Here is a 17,740-nt window from a genome sequence, read left to right as displayed (position 1 = left end):
TCCAATAAATATCTACTGCGCTCCTACTATGCACCAAGTATCATGTTAGGTGCTGGTTACAGGAACGGCCAAGACAGATAAGACCCCTGCTGTCACAGTGCAGACAGATTTAGACAATCAATCCTATAAATAGATATGTGATTAGGTTTTATGCATATAATGATGAAGCAATACTGGATGTCAAGAGAAAAACAGGAAGACCTAATTTAGATTGAAATTCCCTAATTTAAGCTGGGCTCTGGAGGATGACAGAGATCTTTCCAGGAATAGGAAAGAGCACTCATTCCAGAGGGCATAGTTTATAGGAAGGTGTTTCATCCCCAAATCTAAACAAAGCAATGGGCTCAATTACAAGCAAAAAGAGGCAAAGGGCAACAAAGTGTCACCTGATGAGGGTACAGTGGCCATCAGATGTCAGGCCCTTTCCTCAGAAAAAGGAATTCCAATATTCTGAGAGCAGGGGGAAGGTGACAAAGGATCTGCAGCAAGCAAGCAAGATAATGTTATTTGTTTTACACAATGATTTTTGTCTATTGCCTGAAGAATGGAGTTAGAAGAGGGTTGGTCTCAGAGCCAGAACTCACCAGCTGAGTTTCAAATCTTTCCATAAAACCACCACTGTCATCTTCCAGTACTTTCCTTCACATGCACAGTGTCCAGCCACCTGACACACTTGGCCATTCTCAAACTCACGTCCCCACCACAACACGGGGCTGTGTTAGTCACCCACTCCCACCCTCCACTCCTGTACTTCTTAACTAATTAAAATCTCCACACACCGAAAGAGACCCACCTGGCTCAAAGTCCAATTCCTCCATGAAGATTTTTCACTATTCTTTAAATCCCCTGCCACTTGGTATATAAATTCTGAGCAGCAAAAAAGGAGTCCTGAATAAGGAACTGACGTTGGCCTTAATTGCTAAGCTCCAGAGTTATGGGATGCCCAAGATTGTTCATCATAGAGTTCCCAAATCACTACATATATATTCTCAAGTCTTGAGCTAAAACCCATTAGTAAAGTGCTTCTCTCTTTTAAATTTTTTAAAAATGCAAAATTCTATTTGAAAGACAGTTTTCAACTACATTTGTATGCTGCTGATATAAAATCTTATTTGCACACACCACACATATTAACAAAAATTACAGTTAGCTAATTTTTCTTTTTCCATGTTTAACAATCTCCCTCTGATTTGGGGGACAGGCATGAGCACGTATGATGAAATATATTACGTCCAATGGACTTTAAGAAAAGCTGAGTTTTAACTCAGAAAGCCAAATAACACCTATTTCTTAAAGTTATATTACTCCCCAAAGTTTCCCTAAAAAAGGGTTATAGTTTTAGCTAGAAAGCATAAGTAGATTAGCACAGACACAATTATCTGACATTATACTTTCCAGTGCTGTTTATACTCTACCTGCTTCCAAAAGGAATTGTGGCATCCTTTAAATGAGAACTTTCAGTACCTGTCACTTGCATGGCTTAAAGGCTGGCTTCTCTCTGGAATGACCCACAGAGAACAGCCAACTGATCTAACTGAATCAGAACTTGAAGTACTGCTGTGCTCTAACCAACTCAAGTAGACAGATTATAATCAGTCACATAAATAACTGTGAGTTCTAAAAGATCATTTTTTTCTGGGAAAAAAAAATGGCCAATAAAACACAAAGAATAGGTTCTTTCGTAAATTAACGGGCAGCATTTGACTAGTCTATTAACAATAATTTTACTAAAGTCATTTCAGGAAGAATATATAATCATATTCATATAATCCATAGTGATTCATTATGAAATTTTGACTAAATGAAACTGATTAAATGAGCCAACATTTTACCCAGATGTCTCTAGAGGGTCTCTTTATTACTCACCTTGATCTCTTTCATGCCATGTTCGACTTCCAGCAGCTGGTGAATTTGGAGAAGGGTAGAAGTCTCCTGTAGGACTTGGTTCCATATTTTCATCTATGGATATGGTTTTGGGTCTTTTGCTATTAAAACATGACAGTAGTTGTATTAATAGGACTTCTGGAAAGAGGGATAGCATTTAAAAGTAGATGACTGGGGAAAATTCTTGCTGTGGGAATTTTTGTAAACACAAGTAACAGCAACTCAGAATCATTTTGAAATAATAGTGACTATTCAGTACACTAAAGGGAATAGCAAACATTTCTAGTTGTATTACCGTTTTATACCTTCTTATACCTATACCTGCCCAACAAACGTGGTGTTCGTTATATTTACCTCTTCAAATGCATTTCCAAAGAAATTTTACTAATAAAAAGGGAACTCTAATGTGGTTTGTATAGTCATGTTAAAATTGTATTATTAAAACTGAACCTGACTCATTATAATTATCAATATTAATAATAAATACATAGAGCAGTCATCATTGACAATGTAATCCTTTCACATTAATTCAAAGATTGGGTAAGGAAGCAGAGGAGGACAAGAGCTTTTGGATTCAGACAGGCCTACTATTAAATCTTGTCTAGGCTATTTATTAATATTAATTGTAAGCTCCTTAGCCTTTCTCAACTCAGTTTAATCACCTGTAAAATGGAAACAATAAAACCTAGTTCAAAGGGAGGATGGTTGAGAGAGTTAAATGAGTTATTAAATGCAAAGCTCTTAGTTAAGTGTCTGGCATTTGGAAGATACTTATTAAATAGTAATTATAAGTAGTAACTCCATAATTAATAATGGCTATAAATTTTCTACCACTTGACTGCTTATAAACTATTTCATATATTTTTCTGTACTTTCTCTTCAAACCAAATGGTACACTTTTAAAATGATGTATTTTAATAAGAAACATGGGCTTATCTCAATTTAAGAAAAGCAAAATATCTAGAGCAAGATGAAGAAGCTATTTTATGGCCATATTACTTGATATACTTCTTTTATATACCCCCACAAATACCCTATTAAGCAATTATGACTATGAAAATGTATATTTTTTCTTTTAAAAAATTTCTTACTTGCATCTATACTGGTAAAAACTAAAAACCATGTCTTCTGAATTAACTTTTTGCAACGTTAAGAAACATAATGTCATAAGATTCAGAGTTAGAATGGACTTCAAAAATCATACACATAAACCAAACTCCCCCCCCCCTTTTTTTTACAAATGGGGAGACAAAGTTGGTGAAATTGAGTAGACGCCCAGGAGAAGTTAATGGAAGAAATCAGACGCAAAGGACTGATTTCCAAGACTGTGGTCTTTCTGCTACACTACATTTCCAAGACCTTCAAACATATACGTGTCTGACTATACCTGTTGATATACTGTGATTAATTGTTGATGCACAGATCTGAGAGTATTAACATGATATACATGTAGAAGATAGTGATTTCTATCCATACTAAACTATAGTAAGAATAAGTAATAGATCCTTAATGTGTTCCTTAAGGTATCCAAAGTTAGAACTTATGTTTTTAACTCTCTTTGTTATCTAATTCTCCTTGTCAGTAGGACATATGAGTCCATAGTAAATATTTATGAAAAACTAAAAAGTGGAAAGAAATTATTTTTATAAGGAAGTAATAGAGAAATGTTTTTATAAACCCTGTTTATTACAAAGATGTAGTATCTGACACTGAGTGCCCATGAGGAAAGATCTGTGTTGACAACATATTGACCCAGCAGACAAAATAAAAAATCACTATTCACACTCTAAATTCAGAAAAAGTAAGGCATTTTTAAGACCTCAACATGTTAGAGACAATTTTGATGATAATAAACCCAAATACCTTGCTACAAAATTTAGCTATATGAAAATGCATATAGAAATTGACTAGAAATGACATAAAATTGATCATAATTCAAACATATAAATATGCACAGTCCATGATTAAGTCAAATGCAATTAACTTTCATTACTGAGGATAGTTTATAAAACTAATTATCTAGATATTCTTCTGTTTTTAAAAAGGTGACATCATAGAATGTACGTTTTGCTCTGGAATGCATGTGCTCCTATATTTGATCAAACCTCAGAGGGAGGTTTGAATATGTCAAATATCTAATATTTGAATATAGACATATTGAATATTTCCCAATATTACCTCAGAGGCGGTAATAAAGAATAAAGCCTTTAATTTTAAAGCTAGGTAAAACTGATACATTTTACTTTTCGTGTTTCATTATCCCAAACTTGGATATGGTATTAGAGAAAAATTTACCAGGGATCACTGCTGTAGTAATATCATTTTTAAAATCAACAAAAGAATTACTTAACTTATAGAATTATAGTATTTCATACAAGATGAAATCATATTAATATACTTTCATAGGTCCCTGTTCCCCTGAAAAAGATTTTTAAAAGTGCTTTGAATGAAAATTACATTTAATTTGCAAATAGCCAAGTAAATAAGCCAAGAAATAAGCCAAGAAAGAGTAAAGGTCTAGATACTAAACCCTCTATTTTCCATTTCTCTTCACCTCCCTGCCTGCCTGTCCATTTGCATATTGACTGAGAACATGACCAGCTCTTTTTTTCAGTTACCTGCTTGGTGGAGAAGACAGCGACCTCTGAAGATTGACCCCCGAGTTCATGTCATGATAGTATGGTTGGCTTGGGATTTCTCCAATTGGAAAATTGACTCCAGTGCCCTGGGTTATGGGCGCTGAGGAATAAAACACAAAGAAACACTGGAATTGATGTTCACACGTGTCATCTTTATTCAAATGTAATAATCTAATAATTCCCATGCCTCTGCAAGAGTGGGGAAAATTCTCATTATCTTAAGACTTTTAATATCTACCATACACCGGACTAGGACTTAAAAACTTGCTCACCTGGGCGGCGCCTGTGGCTCAAGGAGTAGGGTGCCGGTCCCATATGCCAGAGGTGGCGGGTTCAAAACCAGCCCCGGCCAAAAACCACAAAAAAAAAAAAAAAAAACTTGCTCGCCTTAGCCACATTCGCGTTTGGAAATGTGGCGCACTCAGCCTATAATAATTGGTCAACTCTCCCAAATCTATACTCCAGCCTTTTTCACTCGCTCCTTTGTATTAGTTGCTATTATATCTGTCACCTGACTAGTCTAGAGATGTCTTGGAGGAACGGACGATTCCTATCCCTCAGCACCAAACAAGTCATTTTGCATTGTGTAGGCTCTCAAAAACCAAATCAGTGATAAACATAGAACACTTTCACCAGTAAATACCAATGATTATTATTCTATAGTATCAGTAACATTAATATCAGAAAGGATTAGAAATCATAATATTTATCATTATTTGATATAAATAATTCTTTTTTTTTTTTTTTTTTTGTAGAGACAGAGTCTCACTTTATGGCCTTCAGTAGAGTGCCGTGGCCTCACACAGCTCACAGCAACCTCCAACTCCTGGGCTTAAGGCGATTCTCTTGCCTCAGCCTCCCAAGTAGCTGGGACTACAGGCACCCGCCACAACGCCCGGCTATTTTTTGGTTGCAGTTTGGCCGGGGCCGGGTTTGAACCCGCCACCCTCGGTATATGGGGCTGGCGCCCCACTGACTGAGCCACAGGCGCCGCCCTGATATAAATAATTCTTACGTTAGAGCAAATCTATAAGTGAAATTTACAAGTATGAAGTTTTTCTTCAAAATACACATTGAGGTCTCATATATGAATGATAAGTGGGGCTCTACTCAATAGTGAACACCTTTTTTAAATTTTATGCCACAACTATATATTTAAAATATACTCATGGAGTTTTATATTTTTAAGTTATTAGTCTGTAAATCAAGAAATCTCCTTGAATTTTCTGATACATTATAAACTAAGATTTTTGCATGTAAGTTTTTATTTGTACACTGGATTACATCTGCTAAATTTTTAAAATTTAATTTTAGACATATTGAATAAATCTTTGAGGTAGCATATTACGTTACAATGAGCAGATTCCTAGGAGATAAATAGCATTTTAGTTTGAACTTCTTCTATACTTCTGAGCTATGTGAATCAGTTTCCTAAAGCAGGAATAATAATAACCTATCTTATATGATAGTTTTGAGATGATTAAGTAAAATAAGGAGTGATAAAACCCCAACAGCATGTCTCATATACTAACAGCAGCTCAACAAATGTGAGTTTCTTTTCTTCTTTGCTTTCTCCCCCAAATTTCTTCCCTGGTGAGGGGAGTGGTTAGCAAAGACAAGCAGTTCAAAAACGTACTGAAAGCACATGAAGAGGTAATCATGAACCTGTTTGCTGAAAGTTCATGCATTCAACAAGTTATTAATAGTTTCCATTGCTGACAGGTGTTGATTTTAAGGGATACAAAATGTTCTCAGATACTGCTGCCTTTAAAAGTTGATTTAGGATTAGCTTTTGGAGTGAGGAGAACAATAAATGAGATTGAGGGTTGGCCTCTTAAAGTAAACATATTGAGCAACACGCGGGGTAAATGAAATGTTCACTCAAAACACATAACTACCAGGATGATGTAGATTACAATGAAACTGCTCAACTAAATGATATGATCAATAAGTGCATTGGGATTTCAAAGGAGAAAGGATCCAATCTTGGCTTGAATGGATCAAGAAGTCTGCGGAAAAGCCACAGCAGAATGAGTAAGATAGGAAAGAGAGGTCATTCCAAACAGGAGTTCCCACAGGAGCAAAGCCACAGGCCAGCAGGGACAATATGCCAAGTGGAGAACAGGCAGGCTGGTGTCAGAGAACAGTGCAGAATGGCTTATGTCTGTCTTAGTCTGTCTTAATCACGCTGTCAAAAGACCAAATGAGAGAAAGCTTGCCCTGGGGCTTGGCAACAAGATTCTGGAGTCCCTCAAATTCACGCAAGGAACACAGTCTACTTAATCTTTTCCTCTCTCCTAATTGTCTCAAGTTGTATATAAAAACAGATTTTCATATAAGTTTTCTGATCCAGAATTTTAAATAAATATTCTAAATGTCTTCCCCCTCGGTTGAATTATTAGGCAGGTCATGATTAACTTAGAGCATTTTTAAGAAAACCTAATTAGGTACATAGTTAATATTGCAGAGAAAGGATGGAGGAATATACAGTGAACATCTCTCTTTTTTCCTACTAAAAATTAAAGAAATGAATACATACATGAATAGTCTCAGCTCTAAACTTCTGGAACATTTGCCTTCTGTTAGAATGTTCATCTCATACCTTTTATATAGAAAATATTTGTTTGCGATGTGTAACTATGCCCGATGGCTTGAATTATTTGGACAGCTAAATGCAGCTATGTTTGTTGTGGCTTGAAGTATACCAGAGGTTAAAACAATGTGAGGTAAAAAAAATCCCACAGTAACCACACGGCTTAAAATTTATTACTAGAACCATGTTCTATGTGACATTAGAATCAGGGTACATGCTAAGAGACATTTGAGGGACTCAGTGGAAGTAAGCAATCTGGCTTCCTATAACAGTAATGGATACGATTCAAAGATCTGAGTTACTAACAGGAAACTTGCAGGTTATAACTTGTATAAACTACTTGCAATTTATTTAACTCATGCAATATTTAGGCAAAGATTTGTAGTTTCTGTTGAATATATTTGGCACCAGGTCAACAAGTTTGCTTGGCCATAAAGTAACTAAATATAATTTATAGCCAACTGATAACTTAAGAACTTCAGAAATTTAGAGAGGAAGAATGCAAATTTTGTTCTAGAAAGATTATTCCAGTGTATCAAAACAGCAATCAAAAAGACAAATATCACATGTTCTCACTCATACACAGGAGCTAACACTGTTATTCTCAGGTAGGTAGAAGGTATGATGATAGTTACAAGAGGCGGGGAAGTGGAGGCAGGTGGAGAGGGGTTGGTTAATGGGCACAAACATATAGTTAACTAGAAAAAATCGGTTCTAGTGTTTGATAGCACAGTAGGGTGACTGTAGTCAACAACAATATATCATCTATCCCAAACTAGCTAGCTGAGAAGATCTGAAATGTTCCCAACACAAATGATGCTCAAAGTGATGAATACCCCAAATGCCCTGATTTGATCATTACACACTGTATGCATGGATCAAGATGTCACATGTACCTCATAAATTGTACATCTACAGGATCAATTTTAAGAAGATGGCAATAAAAACAATTTGTCTACAAATATATGCATGAGCACAGTAAAAATTTAGTATGCACACTGACACTAAAAGGGGGATTTCAGAAAGAAAAGTAGATTAATAATAGACATGGACGAAATACTGAACAGTACACATGGAATTCATTTAAATGACAAGGACAATGTGTGAGACGAGCAAGCAAGTGTCCTTTAGATATTCCTGCTTAAGAGCCTCTGGAAGAATTTACATCAGATGCAAAGATCAGCCTCAGCACCTCTCCCAGAAAGCGGTGAAGGCCGAAAGCTGCAAATCATGTTTAAGAGGTTGCCAATATCCTCTCAGAAATGAAGGACCAAAGCGTCTCAGAATCTAAGGGTTAGAGGCCAACCCTTAATCTCTCTTCTTGTTCTCCTCACTCCCAAAGCTGATCCTAAATCAACTTTTAAGATGGAGATAGTATCATTCGACATGGAGATCACTATCCCAAAGCTGAATAGCTTCATTAGCTACAGTCAACATAGACATTAGCGGGTCATAGGAGTGTAAAACCCTGGAGGGGAGAAACCTTCAGCACCCTGTGAACCTCAGAAGTCAGAGTTGGTGATACACAGCCTAAATGTTGTGCTCCAGTTTATGTTTACTTAGCGAACCCTTACTTCATAAACAATGAAGTTCAATTTTGTAAACAAGATGATCATGTGGATATATTAAGACACTTAGAAAAGTAACTTCCCAAGCATTTCACAGACACCTATTTACATATGGAGGAGAAAATAAATGTTTGCTGAATAAATTAACGAATGAATGAATATAGATAATTAATGTGCTAATTATAAATCAGTAATGTTTGTTATAACAAATAACCTAAAAACCTCTAGGAGATAACAGAATGAATTAAAAACGAATGAAGGGAATGTCAGATTTACCCAGCTTCTGAACTGTTACAGAAAGGTTTTTTCTTTTTAATCTATTTTTCTTTTAATGTTTGAAATGCAGATTTTTCAAAATATCACTCAAGCACCCCCCAGTAACTGACTCTGTCTTCGTTCTTCCTGGATCACCATGATTCTGGTTCTTGACTTCTCAACTTGACCCAGATGAGAAATGCAATTTAAACAAGGATCAGAGTGCCACTATATCATGTGCATCTTCCAAACTGTGACACTTTTTCTATTAAAATATCTGGTGAAAACATAGCCTCCAAAGTACATAATAAACAAGCAAAATCAGTGAAGGGAGAAAGAAGAAAGGAATCACCTCTTTTAACATAATCAGCACATTAAGATCTGCATCTTAGATATATTTGCACATGCTGGTAATAAGTAAAAGAGTTAATCAAGGAAAATTCCCCCTTTCTTAGGTAGCCAGCCAGGTGAGCTTACCCTAGAAAAATCTGATCCAGCCTGCCAAAAATAGTGTCTCAGGTGAAGTGGCCAGTTAAAACAATTGGACATTGTTTTTGCTAACAATGCTTTCTATCTATATCCAACTACAATCTGCAAAGTTAATTTCTGCATCCCTCTACACTCGGCACGTTAGTGTGTACATCCTGTACCTCTCCATCCCCCCACCAAAATGTCAGTAAAATGAAAAAGCACTTATCTGCAGGAAACTTATGTGGGTTATCATAACAACATAGAGTACATTTAATTAATCATACTTCCTTTGATATAAATGACCATCTATGGTAATAGAGACAACAGTGAATTAAAAGAATACCAAAAACGTGACAATCAGACCAACATTTTTGTGCGACAGAAAGTTTTGATTATTTGAATGAAAATATTTTAGAAAATCAGGCAAAATAAAGTCACTGGTGATTTCATCAAAAGATTTAAGAGTTCAAAACTCAAGTTTTCCTAATATGTGGTCACTCTTCGTACTGTATTTAAGGTTTGAAATATAAAATATCTTAAAGCATACTGTACACTTAAGTAAGAAGAAAACAATTTACTTACTTCTGGATACTCTTACAAGTTCTGATACATTGAAGACTCCAGATTTTACAAAACTATCCTCAAGGTAACCTGAAAGTAAACAACAAAAAGGAAAAGACCAGCATGAGCAGGAAGCAAAATAAATGATTAAGCTTCAATTTGCTTCAGTGTTTTAAAACCAAAGGTTAGAACAAAAACCAAGTATGCTTAGAAGGACAAGTAAAAAAATAAAACTCTTGCAAAGGCAAACTGAGTCTTTTTAAACAAAAGTTAAAAGTTTAGATCCTAAATAATGTCCTAGAAAAAAAAATTTCTTAATTTTCTGAATGTCCAGGGCAATTGGTGTGGTTTTACTTGCAACGGGGCCACACTTAGAGAAGGAAGGGGCGTGAGTTCTCATTGAATGCATTCAACTCGGGAGCACCTGGTAGACTGAAGTCTACTCATTAAAAAAAAAAAAAGAAAGAAAGAAAGAAAGAAAAAGGAAAACCACAACCACAATTAGCACCTTGCTGGAAGTACTTCAAAGATCTCTTGAAACCACCCTTCTCTCTCAAATCTTTCCCTGATTACAGAATAGTGAGCTGCTGCTACTAGCACTCCCACCCTTGTTCCAGGGTCACTAATAACACCCAAGCAGACCCTGTAAATACAGTACTTTGTATTGACCTATTTCAATGCACTTTTAATATACTCCTTCTGATTTTAGTGCTTTTATCACCCTTGCCGCTTACTGCTCACTTGGACTCCCTTCATTTTAAGAATTGGACACTTTTTCTATAAATGGTGGTGAGTCCAGGCCTCCAGGAAAGCCACATGACCCTTATGTGACACCAAGGCACAGTTCGCAGTGGTCCTGGTGCCTGGATTGGAATCACTAGCTGCGTCCCAAAGTAGAGAGGACGACTCTCACCAACAGCAGTCCTCCAACCCTCCCTGCTCTCTCTGGGGTCTGAGGGTGTAAGGAGGGTGAAAACAGCTTAGCCAAGAGGCACGTGGACAGAATGAGTCTGAAGATCCTCACCAGCGAAATACTTTCAGGAAAAAAACAATAACAAAGCAACCAAACAACAACAAAAAAACCCACTGCTAGATTATAGGAATGGCAATATGAGCAGGTTTTGCATAAAGCTTTAGGGCTGACCAAGAGATAAGATTCAGCAAATGGATATGAGCAAGGGTAGTGGGGCACTTGAATGGGAGAGGTGGGATTGGAATTCTACCCACGGTTTATCAGTGACTGGACCTTGGCCACAGTATCAGACCTCTTTGGTGCCTCAGATTCTTCATCTATAAGTTAGGGATAATAAAATCACCTACACACAGAGTTGGTATGAATACTACGTGAGATAAACATATAAAACCCATGGTCAGCGCTGGTTACATGTTGCCAATAAAGTCAAGTCATCCAGTAGCACCAGCAGTCAGCCAGACACTGAGTTACGCACACTGGACTCGAGACAGTCTAAAATTATTTGTAAACCTTTATTTAGAAAATTTACCAGAACAAAATTGCTTTTGAATCATACGTAGTAAGAAAAATCTGAAAACCATTCAATTAGCACATATGCTTCACTGCTGCAAATGAAGAGCCAGGGATGTCTGGGTACCGTGTGATACCCGCCCATCCAGCTTCTTTAGACACAGAATGAAAGACGGAGTCAGAGGGTCAATCAGACCTCAGTGTCATACTAAGTCGTTACTTTGAAAAAGTCTTAACATTTTTAAGAGGTTTATCACAAAATGTCCACATATGATGTACATCTATTTTAAGAAACTCTTACTTCTTGAGCAATTACTATTTCATCAAGTTTAATTTATTTTAGGATTATTGGGAAACTTCTAGGCAACCAGCACTATACAACGCCCTAAAAGTCATGAATCCACAAAAAGGACATTGACACCTTTTGCCTGGTAGGAGAAAAAGATGTTTTTAATTTTCTGAATCACTGTTATCACTGTGTATAAAGATTTTTGTTGCTTTTGTTGTTGTTGTTTTAAAATATAGTTCATTATGCTTTATTTTATATATAGTAAACTTAATACGGCCAATATATTAAATATAAAAATGTTGTTTATCAGACCTACCACTTATGAGTTTGATCGGTCAAGACAACCCTCCTTGGCGTCACCTGATCACGCTGTGTAAACACCCGCCTTCGTCTTGCCCCTGCAGCTCTCGCTGCCCCGTCTCCACACACCTATCCCTCAAAGTCCAGCTCAACCTCCACCTGCTCCGTAAACTGATGCTCCGTTTCTCCCACCGCTGGTGCAGCCAGAAATCATCTCTTTCCTGTGTGCTTATACCATCTGCTTTGTATTTATTTTACACTTTGCATTTTCAGATTTTCCAAGATTATCTGTTTTCAAGTCTTGTATTCCTTTCTGGATTATCAGTTCCTGCGTCTGGGAGAGTAACTGGGTTTTGTTCTCCATATTGACTAGGGAGATACAGTCATTGCCTACAGAGAGAGTAACTACTAAATAAAAACTCACAGAACCAAATTTTAAAATTCAACTTTTTACAGCAAGGTCACAAATTAACATCTTAGTAACTGTATTACGATGTAAATACAGATGATTTAAAAGACCTTGGTGTGTGCCACACCTTCTGGGGGCAAGACATGATTGCAAGAGGGACTTTACCTAACAAATGCAATCAGTGTAACCTGGCTTACTGTACCCTCAATGAATCCCCAACAATAAAAAAAAAGATAATGGGTAATTATACTGACCATTGCCATTCCTGGAACTCACTTGCAGAGAATTTTATTTAGGCTTTTGGGGAGAATGGAAAAGAGTAATGGTTAGGGTGAGATCACATCCTTGACTTTGCTGTGTAGTAATGTGTAACTTCAGGCACCTAAAGCAAGATAATGACCAAAGGACTAGAGTGAAAAAATACTTGGAAGATAAACTGATGAATGAGTGGGTGAATAATGAACATTTCAGTATATTTAAATAAATCATATCAAATATAATACATAATAACATCACCTAAGATATAACCTGAAGTTCATGATCTTATTATTCCAATGAGGAGTCAGAAGTCCTCTTATTATTCTAATGAGGAGTTAGAAGTCTGTTTCTAAGTCATGCCCATTAAGACAGAATAGTGTGTGGGCCTGTTAGGAGCCAAATCACTGTCAGGGGAAGACCCCTACCTCCTCAAGTTCTAAGAAATTGGAATCTACCAAAAAAATCCCTGAAAGAGTTTTAAAACCCATATACTAAAACTATGAAAAGCATTGGAAACGTGTCAGCAACGCTTGAGAACCCACAGGCTAAAATGTACCTCCACAGTTCCACTGGCCTCCACTCCTGCATGGAACGTGGTGAGACTTCAGTGGAGGGAGGGTTCCTAAGGACAGGTGGTAATACCTATTGACAAGAGCCCCCGGAAACCAGGATGGCTGAGAATCAGGTAAGGGGGAACCTGGGAGAAGTGCCTGAAGCAGAACCCTGCCTTCTTCACACATCTCTGTACACAGTACACACCGTCTTTGCCATAGACAATCATTACTCAAGACAAGGCAAACTCAAAAAAAGAAATAGTAAATGAGATGGCACAAATATAGCTAGTCGTATTTGCTCATAAGCACACAGGAGGCAATAAATACTTGAGGATCCTGGCAAAATAGCTGGGGAATATCTTGCAATATATTAGGAATCCTGCAACAGTGTAGAGAGGGAGACTCAGCAAATTGTCAGGTTATTTGCTACTAACATAACCCCATCTGTAACCTCCAGGCTCCTGGGGCCTTTCAGAAACATTGTTTTCACATGTTCCATAGACCACTGTAAAGACTCATATAGTAAATTCCCTTCATCTCCCCCCAAAAATATGAGCATCTCTGAGGCAGAGCAGCTGCTTAATGGTTATTGAACAATATTATACAACAGCTTAATCCAGGAAGAAAAGAACAACTCTGCATTTGTGCGATGTTGTATTTACACTACATGTATGCTTTCTTAAAAAAATAAAATTGAGTAGGAAATAAAGACTTCCACAAACTGGAAGTCTCAAAGGCAGTATCAAATTATATTATTTTACTTCTTTTTTTATTTTTCGCCAACAAAAGCAACAGTAAATCACTACTCAGAAGTTAATATAGTGTTTAACCTCCTTTACAAACAATAACAGAGGGACACAATGGCATATCTAACTGTTAATATCTCAAATTATAATCAGCACCATTTGAATGTTAAACAACATTTACATAGAAAATCCAAAGGAAGACTGATAATGCTCATTTTTATAGTCTACTGTGTTCTATTCTTGAAATTAAAAAAAAAGAAGGCATGGAAAGCAGTTATTAAATTCATAAAAGCTGTCTTCAAGTATTTAAAGGACTGTTAATGTAGATGGTGGGGTAGACTTTTTCTGCATAGTTCCAGGAGCTGTTTTTTAGCTCAGAAAACAGATTTGTTATCCAATGAGAAAAGTCCTAAAAAGGCATGTAAAATTTTGGAAAGGTAATTAATAATCAACATATGCCCAGGTACTATGCTAACCTTCACAAGCACAAATTCACTTACTGCTCAAAATTATCCCACAAGCGATGTCCTATTATTGTTGTTATTTTACAGATGAGGAAACGTTTGTCTACAGAGGTAGGAAGTTTCCCAGTGGCTTTAAAGACCCTCTATGGATATAAGTATTCTCAGGTTGTATGAGGGAAAAGCACCTTGCAATCCCATGGTAGCCCTCAGATTCCACTATCTTACAGGACTGTTTTCCTATGAAGTTTTCTCACATTGTTCATTTGGAGAAACAACAAGTGGGCCCAAGACATCTCACAGGTGTTTTCTAGCTCTATGAACGTAGTTGTTCAATTCCTTCAACAGAGTATAAAAGCTGGCTTAACTCACTTTCTTTATGGGTCCAAAGGGGGAGAAAGTGAGATTACATCACATTAGCTCATTGCCAATCTTCATATAACTTGAGATACCACAACTAACCCATTGGTCATTTTCTGGTGTTGGTGTTAGGAGACGTAGCTTTATCTTCAGTTTCTCAACTGGTCTACACTGTCCATGGTTAAGGCTGGAAACTGCGATTATAAGATGGAAATATTAATCATTGTAAAGATAATGATCCTTGACATAGAGGATGAATTTCAGCCTATAGTCAGGTTAACGTTTTAAATATTAATTTAGAATTAAGTTTATTCTTCATTATGAAATAAAGTCCCATTATGGTAATATAAGTAATCTGGGAGAGATTCAGAAATTTACCAACTTTAACACACTGATATAGTGCTATATTAATTTATTTATTTATACATTTTTTTCAGCATTTTTTTCTATTCTAGTCTTTTAAAATGTTTCCCATATTATATATACATATATATGCATGCATTTTTATAAAATCAAAATAGTGTAGATAGGTTTGTATCTTGCTTTTTTCCAACTAATATTGTATCTTTCCCATTATATTAAATAGCTTTTCAAAAGCATGATTCTCTATGACTGTACATCGCATAGCTGTATCATACTTCATTTGACCATTCTCCTATTATTTGGCATTTTAGGTTATTTCCCATTTTTTAAAATATTATAAACAAAGAACATTGCCATAAACATCCTCATACACAAATCTCTGTCAGCAACTCTGATGATTTCCTTAGGCTGAAGTTCCCAGAATTAGAACGACTGGGTCAAAGGACATAAATTCTCTTAAAACTCATGCTAAAAATTGTTAAGCTGCTTTTCATAAAGATTTTTGCCAATCTGTACTTCCCAGAGCAGGTTGTGAATGTATCCATCTCACCATCCTGCAGCCAGAATTATATATTAGTAGGGAGGGATTTTTCTTTAATTGTGGCAAGATGATAGGGGAAAGATGTCATTACTGTTACATTTATATTTTATTTAATTATAATAAAATTAGATTGTTCTCAGATATATATGCATTACTATTACTTTTTTAAACAGAACTTTCAAAAATAGAACATTTGTGTTCAGACATTTGTATTCTGCATTTAGTAAGTTTCACCTGTACCCCACTAAAATGCCATGAAGGCTATGTTAACCAGTTCAATGAAAATATTTCAAATTGTGTATAAAACCAGCACATGATACCCCATGATTGCATTAATGTACACAGCTATGATTTAGTAAAAAAAAAAAAAATAGTTCTAACTACAAAATAATAAATAAAAAAATAGAACATTTGAAAAAAAATAGAACATTTAAAAAACAAAAATATTTGAAGAAAGTAGAACAGGAATTGTCCTGGCAGAGATATTTTACTCCTAACATTCCTGAGACTACTTCTACAGTCTCACAGTCAATGATGATGTTGGCTATTCATTTATTGTTGATTTTTTTTTCTCAACATCTGAAAAAGCATTCACTTATTGCTAGTTTCTCTGAGTTTTGTTTTTAAATTTCAGATTAAAATGAGGATACCTATGATTAGATTACATAGTTTGCACTTGTGAGGTTAAAGCATTATTTGTCAGAAATGGGATTTGAACTTCTCACATGCTTATTTGATATTAGTAGAGATGATCCATTATTTTTTCCTTACAGCCTTTTTTGATGTTATACAGGGTGGCCATATATAATGCAATTATATATGGCAATATATAAATTTAAAATTGTGTGCAACCTACGGCCCCCCTGTACATTATCAGATTCTTAGATGAACTTATTTTTGCTTATTCATAGAAGATAATTGGTTTTATTTATTTATTTATTTATTTACTATTGAACTGGTTTGCTCACAGAGCTCACAGTTTCTTCCAAATTTTCTATGTATAGTTGGAAAACTTCTATGAAAACTTTTGTATTTTTATTTGTCAAGTTTTTATACCTGGGTTATTTGCGTGCTTCATAAAATAGTTTAGATAATAGTCCATTAATTTTTATGATTAGAACAAAACAAAATTGGTTTCATGAAAAGTTTTCACATTTTTAGGAAAATTTACTGGTAAGATCATCTTCCCTAAATGTTTCAGAGAAGATTCTTAGACAACTTTCAGTCTGTCACGAATAGTACTCTACTACTGCTTTACAATGTGAAGTTTATTATGTAGTTTCTAAGAAAAATTTTATTTTTTTCAGATTTTATACTCATTAACATGGATAGTTTACATTTCACTAAGTGGGCTATTTTTTTCTAATGTAACAAAATTACATGTATGGATTCCTATCTTTTCAACGGATGTGAAAGGTATGCCTCCCTCCAAGTGCACTGAAGTAGTTAAAAAGGCAGCCAGTCCAAGACTAAAGACTCAGATCTGCCCTTTACCTATGTAAAACTAAGGCGAGCTTCTTGACTTTTCTACACCTAACACTTCTCTAAGATACAGATGCCAATCAAGGTACCTATGAGTAGGTATGAAAACTGTATATTGTTTTCAAGTAATTGTGAAGAGACAGACATTTCGAGAGAAGGAAAGGGAAGGTAGAAATTCAAATTAACACAGAGAAAACATAAAACAGTGAATAGGAATAGAATCAAATAGCAAAAAATAAAAATAAAAAAAGGAAATAGTATGTAAAAATGCATAATGAATATGAAGTAAAATAAAAGGAATAAAATCAGGTATTATCAACCATTATAATAAATGTAGGTGGACTCATTTTTCCCATAAAGAGCTTAGATCCCAAAGGAAATAAAATCCAATTATTTTTAAGGAACACACCTAACACAAAATCATAACAATAATAAAAACAAAAAACTTGTAAGTAAATAAGTAGACAAAAGAAAATTAGGCAAATTAAAAAAAAAGAAAGCAGTGTCAATGGTTATAAGTTTA

The 17,740-nt window shown here is 35.6% G+C and overlaps 1 protein-coding gene across 7 annotated transcripts in view; it reads right to left on the bottom strand.

Moving 5' to 3' along the window:
- Positions 1-17,740, bottom strand: part of NFIB (nuclear factor I B) — a 234,680-nt gene that overhangs the window by 63,801 nt on the left and 153,139 nt on the right. For all 7 annotated transcript variants that reach the window (XM_053572425.1, XM_053572446.1, XM_053572436.1 and 4 more), the window contains 3 exons: positions 9,993-10,061; positions 4,503-4,623; positions 1,867-1,985 (listed from right to left, as the gene is read on the bottom strand). In XM_053572425.1, coding sequence (XP_053428400.1) covers positions 1,867-1,985; positions 4,503-4,623; positions 9,993-10,061 — 309 coding nt within the window. The remainder of the gene's footprint in view (positions 1-1,866; positions 1,986-4,502; positions 4,624-9,992; positions 10,062-17,740) is intronic.

Source organism: Nycticebus coucang, chromosome 2, assembly GCF_027406575.1.
Source record: "Nycticebus coucang isolate mNycCou1 chromosome 2, mNycCou1.pri, whole genome shotgun sequence".
Taxonomy (NCBI): Eukaryota; Metazoa; Chordata; class Mammalia; order Primates; family Lorisidae; genus Nycticebus; species Nycticebus coucang.
Note: the sequence above shows the minus strand (reverse complement) of the source record. Positions and strands in the feature narration are given on the sequence as shown.